Source organism: Centroberyx gerrardi, chromosome 21, assembly GCF_048128805.1.
Source record: "Centroberyx gerrardi isolate f3 chromosome 21, fCenGer3.hap1.cur.20231027, whole genome shotgun sequence".
Taxonomy (NCBI): domain Eukaryota; kingdom Metazoa; phylum Chordata; class Actinopteri; order Beryciformes; family Berycidae; genus Centroberyx; species Centroberyx gerrardi.
This window is the reverse complement of record NC_136017.1, coordinates 14,311,713-14,324,218: the sequence shown is the minus strand read 5'-3', so window position 1 is coordinate 14,324,218 and position 12,506 is coordinate 14,311,713. Positions and strand designations below refer to the sequence as shown.

The window sequence follows — 12,506 nt, the reverse complement described above, 5'->3', positions numbered from 1 at the left end:
CAAAATGCTATTATGTCGTTACTATGGCAGCTACATGAAATAATGTCGTTTGCCTTCAGTTAAAATAAATAAAAAGAGATTTTAATTTGTGAATATAATTTTGCTTGTAAGAAAGTCGATGAACTTCGTAATAAAATATGAAAGGCAGCTCAATTCAATAGGCTCTCTTTTTGATTTTGCATTCCATCATCTGGAGCTGCGTGCCTTACGTAAACCGACGTCACCGCACAAACGGCGACGTGCGTGCGTACCTCCGTCTCCAATGGCAACCAGAGGCACTTCAGTCAACTAGGAAAGATGGATTCCCTGACTGAGACTGAAATAGCACACATAGCAAGAGTCCAGGTAGGCAGACACGAAATAAAACACCTGACACGTTGATTTGCCGGATAATAAAACGACACTGAGCGAATCGTGCTAGAATGGTGCGTTCAAGTAATGTCCGAAATGTCACTATTTTAAGTTGAGCACACATGACCGACCCAAAGTGGTAAATATGACTGGGACAGATGAGTCTATGTTACAGGGTCCATTTTGTTATTAATTTCAACCAAAAGCACATCACTTGAATGCGCTAAAAGTCGTATTTACAACTTGTGAACTTGGATGTAGCAGCTTACGAGGAGCACTTGGAGGCACCATGTCACAGAGGCCTACTGGGGCAGTTACAAATCTACTTTTGGGTAGGAATGGTCTACAAAAGTAGTACTCCATCACATTTTGGAATATGAAGTTCTTACCATCACCTGAAGTTATCGATATTATGTTCACAAACTGTAGTTTCAAGACATATAAATCCTATCCAAGTCTATTGCATAGAATGATTTCCTCTGATTTGTCTAACATGTATTGCGAGAATCTCCCACCAACAGTAAATTGTTTTGTGTGTGAGAGGGAGACAGGGAGACAGGGAGAGATGTCAACTTGAATTTAATGCAGATGATGGCAGTGTATTCTGAAGGGTGTGTGTGTGTGTGTGTGTGTGTGTGTCAGAGAGAGGACGGTGTACCGAGGCTCAGCGGTCACTTCTCCTGGCCCGAGTTCTCTGACGAGCGGCAGTGCTTCCATCAACAGTTTGTGTATGATGCCGCTGTGTTCGCCGCAGCCCGGGGCTTCTCCTGGCCTAATGTGATCCGAGCGGCCATCATCGCCAAAGGCATCTTCCCACAGCTGGACGGTCAGAGCAAACAGCCGCCTATAGAGACCTTTCAGGTGACATGACGCTTCCTCTGGAGGCTGCCATCAAGGCCACAGCTCCTGTACAACAATGGAGAACAGCGGATTGCATTTCTAAACTTAAAAGTCACAATGAAATAAAAATTGAACAATGCCAAAAAACTTTTTATTTTCTTGTATATTTAAGAACCCCATTACTTTTACTTCCTGAAAAACAGTGCATCTTTAATGGTGACCTCATTGTGTACCAGTAGGCAGATCACAGATTTTTTTTTTACGGATATCCAATTAGTTTACACTTTTGAATGATCCATCGCAGCGTTGTGTCCTGCCCCAACATCCTGTTTCAACAGGAAATACATCACATTAAGGAAGCAAGATTAAAAATGGAAGATTAGAAATGCAATCAAATGAAGCGTTACATCACCTGAAAGCCATACATGAAAATGGAGTTAAGTTAATTAATGTTGTAATGATTTATTGATGTTAAAATGCTACACATAGCACCTTTAAGCTATTCCTTATTTTACTGGGGACCACCTGGAACCCCCACAAGGACCTCTGGGGGTCTCTGGACCCACTTTGACAACCACTAGTTTACACTAGTCTTCTCTGCAGGCTTGGATGCGCCCAAACTACTTTCTCTGCTGAGGGACGCGCAGTGTGAATGTTCACCACACCTTACGCCCATCCAGCGATACGAGCTCACCCGGTACCTCTCCGACACCTGCGTCGCTCGGCGGCGGCTGCTCCACGCCGTAGTGGGCGGAGCTGCAAACCTGTCAATCACACGGGGACATCTGGAGGTGCAGGTGCCCCCCACACCCTGCCCTCTTGCACAGGTAATGGAGATTCGGCATTGTCATGTAACCAGTAGCTAGCATCTACGCATCTACAGTGGGAATCAAGTCGAGATGCTTTTTTTAATACATTGGCAAAAATGCTCTTTCATTGCTTACTGGTGTTTGACTAGCTTTGATTGCAGCAGTTGTGGTTTATCTGAGTTCACCCACTCTACTGCTGCTACAGGGCACAGAGCTGCATGAGTGGGAGCACCAGCGCCAGCAAGCCCGACTCACCGCTACCGTGCGACAGAAGGAGGAGGAGCTGAGGAGCCTCCGAGAGGGGTCAAAGGTCACTCTGGGGGCGGTCCATGCTCCTGAGGGTGGACGACTGGACAAAGAGGTTAACACACGCACTGTCTCATGCTCACACACAAACAGAAAACCAGTGAAAGCATAGTCTCTCACACACTAACTTCCACTGTGTCTGCCATTCCCTCCAGGGTGTTTTGGGCTTGGTCCGTGCTGCAGTGAGGGCCAGTGGAGGCCAGATGCTGGAGAGTCTGGACCAACAAGCCTCCCTGGTTAGTGACCTCATGCAGCTCAAACTGCAGCAAGCAGCACTGGCCACCAGGAGGCTCCACTCTCCTGTTCCTCCCAATACGGTTACATCACCGCTCACCCAGACACACACCAGCAAGAGGAAAGCTGCACACAGCAAGAACTAAATGGGAGCGAAGGAGTCTGGAAATGCAGTGGGACAGAACAGAAGACAAGAGCTCAGTGAATAAAGTCAAAAGAATTGATTTCAGATACAGTGGATTTTGTACTTAAAGGTCAGACTGGGTTCAGTAAGGTACAGTTGCTGCTATAAAGCTGATCATGGATCAGTTCCTCTGTCTATTCAAAGTCACATTGCAAAGTCACGTTCAAGTTCTGGTCTTATTTCTTGGGAGTTTTTGGTGTACTTACACTGATCTACATTGTTCTGTTTTGGTTATCCCTTGTTTTATTAGCTTTTGTGACCTAGTTTTCTGTACATCACTTTTCTGTAAAACAAAACTGCATGTTAAAGGTCTTTAATAAATAAATTTGACTTGACAAAAATATGACAATGGGGTGAAATCATTTAACTTTTCCCAGTGCAAATCACAGGGTTCCTACATCTTTTCCAAAGTCAAATTCAAGTACTTTTCAAGCATTTTCAAGGTGCATTTTCAAGCTTTTCCAGCACCTTACAGCTGTGGTAAATTACATATTTATATACATACAGTATATATACTGAAAATGATTATTTCACTTCATCACATTAAATCAGATGTTATTGTGCTATAAACAACCAAAATTATGTTTTGTGACAGCAATGCTGTAACGATTATGTAGCAACCATTAATACCAGAGATAGTATTAGTGGAAATAAACGGGATGTTTTTCTTAACAAGTATTGCTACTCCCCTGGCTCTCGCATAGCCTTTTGTGAAGTGTATAATAATGGGAGCAAAGGATTTCAGTAGTAATCAGCGCTCAAGATAAACATTATTTGAGGGTACTGTACTTATAATGTAATGTAACTGCATTCAAGTGTGTTGTTAATTACAGTTTTAGAGTAGCTTCCCCAACCCTAGCAATGTTTTTGAGTGAGTGGTCACAGAGGACATGAGATGAAAATTGGCTTCAAAGGATTTAATTTAAAAAACAAAAAACAAAAACAAAAAACACAGTCATCCTGTTGCTTTGACAGGAAAAGTGGCAAAGAATAACAATCACCAAGATTTTAGAATTTTTTTTTTTAAGAGATCATAATGCCCACTTCTTTCATTTTACCCATCTTACCATCTGTTTCTAATAGCCAAGTTTTCAAGTAGAGCGCAGAGAGCAAAAACTGAGGAACTCTAAACCGTTTCCTTATAAATGGAAACTGATCACTAACGCATACAACATTCAGAAATGTATAGCACCAAGACTGTATTTGCATCAGCTTCTAAATAGAAAGAAACAATAAATATAATTTAAATACAACTTCAATTAAATAACACAAAAAACATTAAAAGCACACTAGTGCAAATCAAAAGAGGCTCTAGCAAGCTAGTCTCCTCAAAATTCTTGCCTTCAAGAGAACACAACTATCACATGTGAAAAGCTGTAGCAGGCAACTATGGCCGAAGCACCTGTAGAATATGCCTACAGCACCACTAGCTAGGCTTACTTTACCAATATCTATGGTAACAGTACCTAAGGGAAAGGCTCAAGTATCTATGGTTACAGTACATATGGCCAGTTGGAGTGCAGCTCTATAAAGGCCAACTGGTTTTCAGGACAGCAGCAGCGCCCCCTAATGCCAGCGTTTAGCTGCTACAGATGCAACGCTGTCCTGTTTACATAGGCTAGCAAAGTCATCTGCATGCTTACACATACAACACAAGGACATACATTCAGAAAGAGAATTCAATTCTCTTGAAAGTTCAGTAACTCAGCAACAGTATCCAGCATGTTCTTAGCATGGCATCAAGCACATCTTTAGTTTGCAGTAGATTTAGATTAATGATTGCATCCTTTGAATCCTGAATGTTTCTAGTGCACAACAATCTCTCCTTCCCAGGAGATAATGGATGGACGGGAACATGGAGAGTAAATGAAGGGGTGAGATGGACAGATGAGAGAGAAAAGGATGGACAGAGATGGAGATGGGTTCAGAAAAACACCATGTATCTAAAGAAATGTGACACTGAGTGATCTGGAATGTTTTTATGCCTCCAGTAATTCAGTTTTTACTTCATCTTTACCTGGATCTAAATTTAATTGTCAAACAATAATAGTAATATTTTTTGCCAGGCAACGCTATACTGCAAAAAATATCAATTTAACAATTTCATTTAATCAATTTAATTTGTTTTCCAATGCAAATCAACTTGTTTCAAGTGGTACTGGTGGGGTGATCTGCCTTATTACACCTTGTTTCAAGATACAAAGTGAAACTGCATTGGAAACAAATTAAATTATCTCACCCCACTTTTCCAGTTGTTTTAAGAAAAATACACCTACAATTGAAGATGAGACTAAGTGATCTTGTTAAGATGGAAACTTTTTCCAGTGTAGCCACAATAATTAGTTCCAAAAACTAATGAGTGAATTACTGAAGGCTTGAAACAATGCTCTCAAATCCTCAATATCACATCTTTCCAGATAATAAAACTTTGGATGGAGTTAGGGATGGCATCAATACTAATACTAATCAATACTGCCCATTCTTGATGTGCAGTCAGCGGAGTGACAAATGGATGTGGGGGGATGAGACTGAATTTGGCTGCCACAGATTGTCCCTCCCACTGTGTCCGATCGGACACGCTGCAGCGGGATCAGTAGGCTTGTGCCAGCCGGTTGCCTGGAGTGATGTGAGTCAGCATGGCCTGCACCAACTCTGGGAGGTCGTACTCATGCTTCCAGCCCCAGTCCCGCCTCGCCGCGCTGTCCTCAAATGCCATTGGCCAGCTGTCCGCTGGAAAAACATGAAAGCACTCTGGGGTTAAAGAATTTCTCAGCATCCTCACTTAAGCTGCATTCAAATCATAGGGGAAAGATGTCTGTCAAGTGTGAAAAAGCTGATAAGGAGCAACCAAAGTCTTCAGAAAACATCAATCTTGCCGTTTGACAGCTTGAAATCAGTTTGAACGTGTGAACACTTCCAAGTTGCTTTGAGCCGTCAAATAATTCCCATGATTTTTCCCAGATGACATGAATTAACCATTAGTGCTTAATGCCTAAAGCAGACATTTAAGATGTTGGTTACTTAAATACATGCAGAGAATGAGCTTAAATGATAAAAGTAGCTCAGTTGAGTGTGTTACCAATCTCCAGTGGCTAGCAATGAATTAATATCTACCGCTGGCAACAAAAACTATATTGAATTCAAACTGACTTACCAAAAAGGTCCCAATGCCTCTACAACACACTCCAGAAACATATATTTTTTTCTCTATCTGTTTAAGTCATCTGTCCTTGTGACATCCTTGTGTGTACAACACTTTTGAATTGCTTTCCTTTGCATTATTATCATCCATCCATAAGTTACTGTGTCTCACCTATAGCCTGTCGGATAGGGTCCACGTTGTAGGTGACTTTGAGGTCAGGCAGCACTTTCTGTATCTCCTGGGTGAGGTCGTGTGGTGTGAAGCTCATGGCGTTGATATTGTAGGTGCGGCTGGCCAACGTGTCTTCCGGAGCCTCCAGGATCTCCAGGGTCGCCCTCAGACAGTCATCTGGAAAGGGGAAGGAGGAGAAGAAGGTGGAGGAGGAGGGGGTGAGAGAGAGAGAGAGAGAGAGAGAGAGAGAGAGAGAGAGAGAGAGAGAGAGAGAGAGAGAGAGAGAGAGAGAGAGAGAGAGAGAGAGAGAGAGAGAGAGAGAGAGAGAGAGAGAGTGTACTATGCAAGTGACAGAGAGATTGTGTTGCATGTTTGTGGGCTTCAGTGAGTGTGTGTGTGTCTCTTGTGTGTTTTGGGGGGGGGGGGTGAGATGCTTGGGATATATATTTAATCAAACTGATCATTTGGTAATAGATGTAATTGTACATATGTGAAGTAGAAAACATTTGAAAACATTTTTTTGTATCCATTTTGTGAACAGTGTTTCAGTTATTGTTCCCAATTTCAGCACTTGAAATGCAATGTTTGAAACAAGTACACATCAATATTTTACGAGACAAAAAGTGGTTAGAATAAAGAATGTCAAAGGGAAGATGTACTGCTCATGTTTCATATGAGTTTTCATCACTATTTGCATGCTCTGATAATATTCAAAGAGCAAAAACCTGCACGGTGCTTTATAATGTGCCATAGAGATTGATGACTTTCTTTGTCTTCCTCGTTTCATCTACCTCGTTTCTGCTCACTTGCCTCACTTTTTTGTTACTCACTGTTAAAACACCTAATTAAATTTGTATGGCCTAACAGGAAATTGCAATTCCACCACAACATCACAAAGTGTGCCACACCTATGTACATCATAGGGAGCCGTGTGTCACTGCGCAGGTTGCACTCGAAGCAACCGGTCTTCACAGCTGCATGGAAGATCTGGACGGCATAGTCTGGGAAAGGGAGAAACAGAGCAGGAGAAAGACTGATGAAGTCAGGATAGAATATATTAGACCATGTGAGCCTCCCAAACTGACCCTTGCTAAAGATGTGACAGAAACTTCCAGTGTGATTAACTTAGCCCTCTTATTTCCATCCAGCCATCTTCGCTGCAGTCTCATCTCCCTCTCAGAGCTGCTTACCTGTGGTTCCTCCGCCAGGCTGGGAGTCAGCAGAGATGATGCCTGGGTACCTGAGACAGCGAAAGTCCAGCCCATACCTGTGGTGGTAGTACTGTGAGAGGGAGAGAGAGAAAGAGAGGGAGCAAAGGCTCAGAAACACCAGAAGTAAAAAAACATAGGGCTTTACACTGACTTATTTTTCCAGTGAGTGCTCCTGAGCTGAAACGGTTAAGAGCACAGGAAAGAAACATAGGAATGTACTTTGAATCTCAAGTTGCATGTGATGTGTTCTCACTGTTCTCTGTTCAATGGATGTTGAGTGTTATTTAGGAGCATATGCAAACACAAAATAAAAACCAGACTGGTAATTCATGAGTCTGGTAAGTCTGCATTGATCCATCTTGCCAATACATTAACCTGGTTATGGTTGTCGGCTACCAACTTTGCCAACATATAGGCTAGCTGCTGCTGGCTCTTTTTGTGGTCATCGACTGTTAGTGGTTAACTGACAGTGCCTTTAATAGGCTCAAATCATCAACAAATGGTACAAATGTTACGGAATTGATTCATCATTTTCCATTCAAAGAAACTGTTGCTTCCATGACTAAAGAAACAACCTTTAACTTTGAAGTCCCGCCGCCATGTCCACACCACACAAATCTGAGTTGCTGAATACCTGGCTAACACTGACCTGGCATCCAATCTGATAAGCAAAACAGAGAGGAGAGTGTGCCAATCAGAGCACAGAGGCAAAGATAACAGGCTTATCATTGGGTGAGAAATAATAACACTTCAAACATTTCCCCCAGGCACTGGCCCAAATGACCACTCAACTGGCCCCGGGCCACTGGGCAGTCCTTGTTGTCAAAAAGTGCACTTACACAGTGAAAAGACATACCTATCTATTTTTGTGAGTGTGTCTATCTTTCTGTGCCTCCATTTGTCTAGCGGTATCCGTCTATATGTGTGTGTGTGTGTCTCACCTCACCCATCAGCTCGGCGTGGACTTTGGAGACGCCGTAGATGGTGCGTGGTCTCTGCACACACAGCTCGGGGGTGGGGTCTCTGGGTGAGGACGGACCGAAGGCACCGATGGTGCTGGGGACAAACACACGCAGACCGTGTTCGGCTGCTATGTCTAATATGTTATGGAGACCTGCGGACAGAGGGAGGCTGTTACTGTGTGTGAGTGTGTGTTACTCTACGTTCAGAACACTAAAAATCACACTGTTACCAAAACTGTCCAGTGGCAAATTTGAGGAAGGTGGAGTTGCAAGCTGCAGCACCAATGATGTTGCAGCAACAGGTGAAAGATGTTACAATACTATTACAAAATTGGCTGCAGACGATTGCCCAAAACTGGGCAATCGTCCGCTGTTGCAAATGTTTACTTGCTGACACCAAGGAAATTTTGGTGCCCATGGTCAACACTGGTTGACTTATCTTATCTTACTTAGTAAGATAAAATAAATGTACTTCCAGTGACTGATCCTTTCAACTCAGAATGATTATGTGGTTATGCTTACTGCGGCAAGAGCCTATCTGTCCACCAAATTTCATGGAAATCTGTTCATACATTTTTTTTAGATATTCTGCTTACAGACAGATGGACAAACTAACGGGGGGGAAAACATAACCTCGTTAAAATAAAAATAAGACACAAAGGGGCAAATGCACAGAATAATTTAAACGAGAATAAAGATAAGGCAGAATGCAGTTCAAGTAAAAGCAAGCCTAAAAAAAACTGTGTAAAGTGTATTAGAGGAGGACACCGAGTTGGCAGGCCGTTCCAGAGCCTTGAAAATTCCTTCAGCCTGGACTGTGGAATGACCAAAAGAGTCCATGGCATTTGCAGAAAATAAAAATATTACAGAAGTGTATGTGTATGTACCTGTGATGTTGACCTCTTTGGCCAGCGAGACATTGGTCTCTCCCACAGCGGACAAGACGGCTGAGTAGTGGACCAGCCAGCTGATGTTGTTGTTGACAACAATCTCCCGGAGGTTTTTATAATCCAGGATGTCAGAGAAGATGAACGGACCTATGGAGGAGACACACACAGATGTGTGGGCACACGCACACACAGATCAACGTGTTTGAAATATAAGAAAAAGCATCAGTGCGTGTAGGTGGAGAGAGCAATAGGAAAAGGAGTCAGAGTTCGAGAACAAGTGAGAGTCACACCCCTTACTCAAAACACAGGTCTTGTGGCTGCATTGCATTCTGGTCTATTGAGGCTACTATCAGTGGAGAAACTGGTCTCTCTGCCTCTTCTACAATGGATTTCTCCCCGTGTGATTGTTGTTCAAAATGGTGAGTCTAGAAAGAAGCCCTTGCTCTATGATTACCGTTAATGTTTTAGACAGCTGAAAAATGTTCTCTTATTAAACTCCATTGAAGCCGGGCAGTACAAATATACATACCATTGTGGTAGACATGGTTGGGGGGTTTCCGGATGTCCGAGAGAATCACATTGTTTTTTCCAAACTGTCTCCTGAGGGCGAATGTGAACACACTCAGTTCCATGAATTGAAATCAATGAGCAATTTTTAGACACACAGCTCCCACACATTTGTAATAAGTAACTTCTGTTTTCACAGCTTCTTTGTGTTCCTTATCACAATCCCTGAATATATTGTCTCTGCCAACAGGTACAGGTGGATGTAGGCTACTGAGGAGTGTGATGGTGTCACTTGGGAGTTCTTACAATTGCTGTGTCCTTCCTCTTCAATCACACCAATATGCTGCTGAGTGCAAATAATGTAACTATGCCAACATTGAAAGTAGTTAAACACTAGACGGTCACGCAAACCAAAACAAGGTCATGCAAACCACTTACCTCAGCAACTTGGCAAGCCCCACTCCCAGCTGACCAAGCCCTCCTGGGAGAAAAAAAAGAATAGGAAAATGAGATGTCATGGAGATTAAGCGTCAGTTTGACTATGAGAAACTTGATATGATAAGCATAGGCTTTACAGGAGAATTCACAATTTGACATCACAATGAAAATGACTGAAAAAACCCCCACACTAAAAGCAGAAACAGTAAATGGGGCAACAGAAGAACAAACAGAAGATCACAAAAACATATTTCAGATAAAAATCAGAGAGAGAAACAGGACACAAAAAGACAAATTTCATGGATAAAACAGACAGACAAAGTAATAAGATTCACAGCAAAACCGCACCAGTGATGAGGATTTTGGGGCGATCCGTCTCTGTGCAGGACGAGGGGTGAGTTCTCCCTTCAGTGGAGGCTTGGCGTGGGGAGGAGCTGAAACCACGTATTGCAGGGCTCAAACCCTCGGCGCTGCACAGGGGCCTGCACCCAGCATGCCTCACTGCACCTCTCAGAAACCCCACCACCAGCATCCTAAAAGCTCCTAGAAACAAAGGCATACATTAAATGACAAACCAAAAGTGGATACTATTATCTAAAGTGCCTTAAAGTAGCGTGAGTGCAATTATTTTTTCATGGTGACACTGATAGTGTCGTGTAGTAGTGGGTGTGTACTTTTCACCTATGCATATGTCTATTATGTTTTGATGTGTACTAAGACTGCACCAATGTGTTTTGTATTACAGAGTGGACAATGACATTATATTCTGTTTTGTTCCTCTCTCCCATTTAGGTTCTCTCATTTGTTATTTCACCTCGTGTTTCAAGAAGCCACTCTTACCCATTAGTAATAACGTTTGGAGTAATGAAGTTGTGGCACATTAGTACAGAAACACTCCAAATACACATAGTGGCTCAAGTGTTGATTACCCACCGGAGCCATCTCAGGTTAGCTACTTAAAACGCCTCCCTGCTGGCTCGGTCTAAATATAGAGCATCTTAATTTATATGCCAGACCACCCTCGAGTTTAGAGGGGGAATCGGATTAATGTGAGCCTTGCCCCAATATGTCAAATTAATTTGAAACGTAAAACTCTATTAAAAAATTGGCAATTTATGTCTATCAGCAAACGTACATGCCTGGTATAACACCACCTAAGACCTTCAACTAGTTGTTATGGTGTTCCGTAAACTTATGATACACCAAGCAGGACTTCATTTCATTAAAATCTAACATTTACATTTGGTTCACGCTGCTCGCTCCCCAGGTTGTTTTGGTGGAAGAATATTGTGGGAATAACAGACGAACCAATTCCCAAAGTTGGTATTTTATTGAATTAAGTACTGATTGATGTATATGGTACATGCCGAATTGAACACTGTCTCCTAACGATTATTTGAAACGTTTTAAGTCATGTTCTACGATGTGTACATGCTTGCAAAAAGAAAGGCAACATTAAATTGCCAGATTTTCTGACCGGACTTCGGCGTGAAGTTCTCTCCATACAAGAGAGAACAGCATATATCGGTGCTAATGTGAGGACAACGTAGCTAACTAACCCAAGGTGTCTCCTTATGTTAGTTAGTTAGTTAGTTGACAATAACCCGATTCGAGTAGTAAGATAACGCCATATCCTGATATATTAGCCAGACTGTGAGTTGGTAATTGGATAGCTATCTCTGGAACCAGCCCTAGCAACATTTCACTTGCCCTCTTATTGCTAGACGTTGGCTAGCTTAGCTAACGTGAAAGATAACTGGAACAGGGCCAGTTGCCATGTAATTAAGCTAGCTAACAACTTCGCCAGCCTGGCTTTTTTTTTTTTTTTTCAAAAACTCGCTACATGCAAACATAGAGCATACATGACATTGAGTTACTAACTTACTTTGAAGTTAACTGGGAAGCCAACGTTGCTATATGATGAAAAGACTATTCCTCTCAGTCTCCTACGGCCAATGTTTGTGAACGAGCATGACCAAGGAGCCGCGTGGCTTCAGAAGAGGTTTATCGCGCTGTGATTGGCTACAGATCAGAGGCTTGGTGACCGTGCCCTCCTCCATACCAGTATCAAGCCAGCCAGGGGATACCAGATAAACGAAACTTCCGGTTATTTCTTTCGAAATAAAATTCTTATTAACAAACAACGTGGCGAAAGCTTTTCAATAAGATCGATGCTTTTGTTATGAGGGCAAAATCGACACACTTCCTTCCTGTCTTATTCTATCTATCTCTGGCAGCTTGACGAAACTGCCTTCAAAATCGCACTAGACCACCCTAAACACTCGACTAGAGCTGGAGCTGACTATCTGACAACCATTTTTTTTTAGATTTAATTTAAATTAACAACAAAGCGTATTTAACGAATGAGGACACCGAGTTGACAGAGTTAAGTTCATTTCTAAATATGCATTTTTCCAATTAAGACCACTGCACATTTTAACTCATCATCCTTTTTTTCAAA

At 42.3% G+C, this 12,506-nt stretch overlaps 2 protein-coding genes across 2 annotated transcripts; one reads left to right on the top strand and one right to left on the bottom strand.

The window, feature by feature from the left end:
- The first annotated feature begins 297 nt into the window (after positions 1–297).
- On the top strand, positions 298–2,937 carry c21h8orf74 (chromosome 21 C8orf74 homolog). The gene is made up of 5 exons (XM_071908434.2): positions 298–345; positions 994–1,177; positions 1,795–2,018; positions 2,206–2,361; positions 2,462–2,937. The coding sequence occupies exons 1-5, from the start codon at positions 298–300 to the stop codon at positions 2,684–2,686; spliced, it is 837 nt and encodes a 278-aa protein (XP_071764535.2). The 3' UTR covers positions 2,687–2,937.
- A 702-nt stretch (positions 2,938–3,639) lies between these two features.
- On the bottom strand, positions 3,640–12,013 carry LOC139918910 (L-threonine 3-dehydrogenase, mitochondrial-like). Its single transcript, XM_071908447.2, has 10 exons — positions 11,931–12,013; positions 10,394–10,588; positions 10,046–10,088; positions 9,630–9,700; positions 9,098–9,247; positions 8,190–8,362; positions 7,228–7,318; positions 6,946–7,038; positions 6,038–6,214; positions 3,640–5,454 (listed from the first exon to the last, which is right to left on the bottom strand). Exons 2-10 carry the CDS (start codon positions 10,575–10,577, stop codon positions 5,315–5,317), a joined length of 1,122 nt encoding a protein of 373 aa, XP_071764548.2. The 5' UTR covers positions 10,578–10,588; positions 11,931–12,013; the 3' UTR covers positions 3,640–5,314.
- Between the last annotated feature and the right edge of the window lie 493 nt (positions 12,014–12,506).

Excerpts from the sequence above, each read along its gene's own strand:
- c21h8orf74 (XM_071908434.2), top strand. The coding sequence starts at position 298 with ATGGATTCCCTGACTGAGACTGAAATAGCACACATAGCAAGAGTCCAG. Across the intron at positions 2,019-2,205 it reads CACCCTGCCCTCTTGCACAG|GGCACAGAGCTGCATGAGTG; the intron begins GTAATGGAGATT and ends CTGCTGCTACAG. Across the intron at positions 2,362-2,461 it reads GTGGACGACTGGACAAAGAG|GGTGTTTTGGGCTTGGTCCG; the intron begins GTTAACACACGC and ends CATTCCCTCCAG.
- LOC139918910 (XM_071908447.2), bottom strand. The coding sequence starts at position 10,577 with ATGCTGGTGGTGGGGTTTCTGAGAGGTGCAGTGAGGCATGCTGGGTGC. Across the intron at positions 9,248-9,629 it reads CAACCATGTCTACCACAATG|GTCCGTTCATCTTCTCTGAC; the intron begins GTATGTATATTT and ends TCTCCTCCATAG. Across the intron at positions 6,215-6,945 it reads GCTCCCTATGATGTACATAG|ATGACTGTCTGAGGGCGACC; the intron begins GTGTGGCACACT and ends TCCCCTTTCCAG.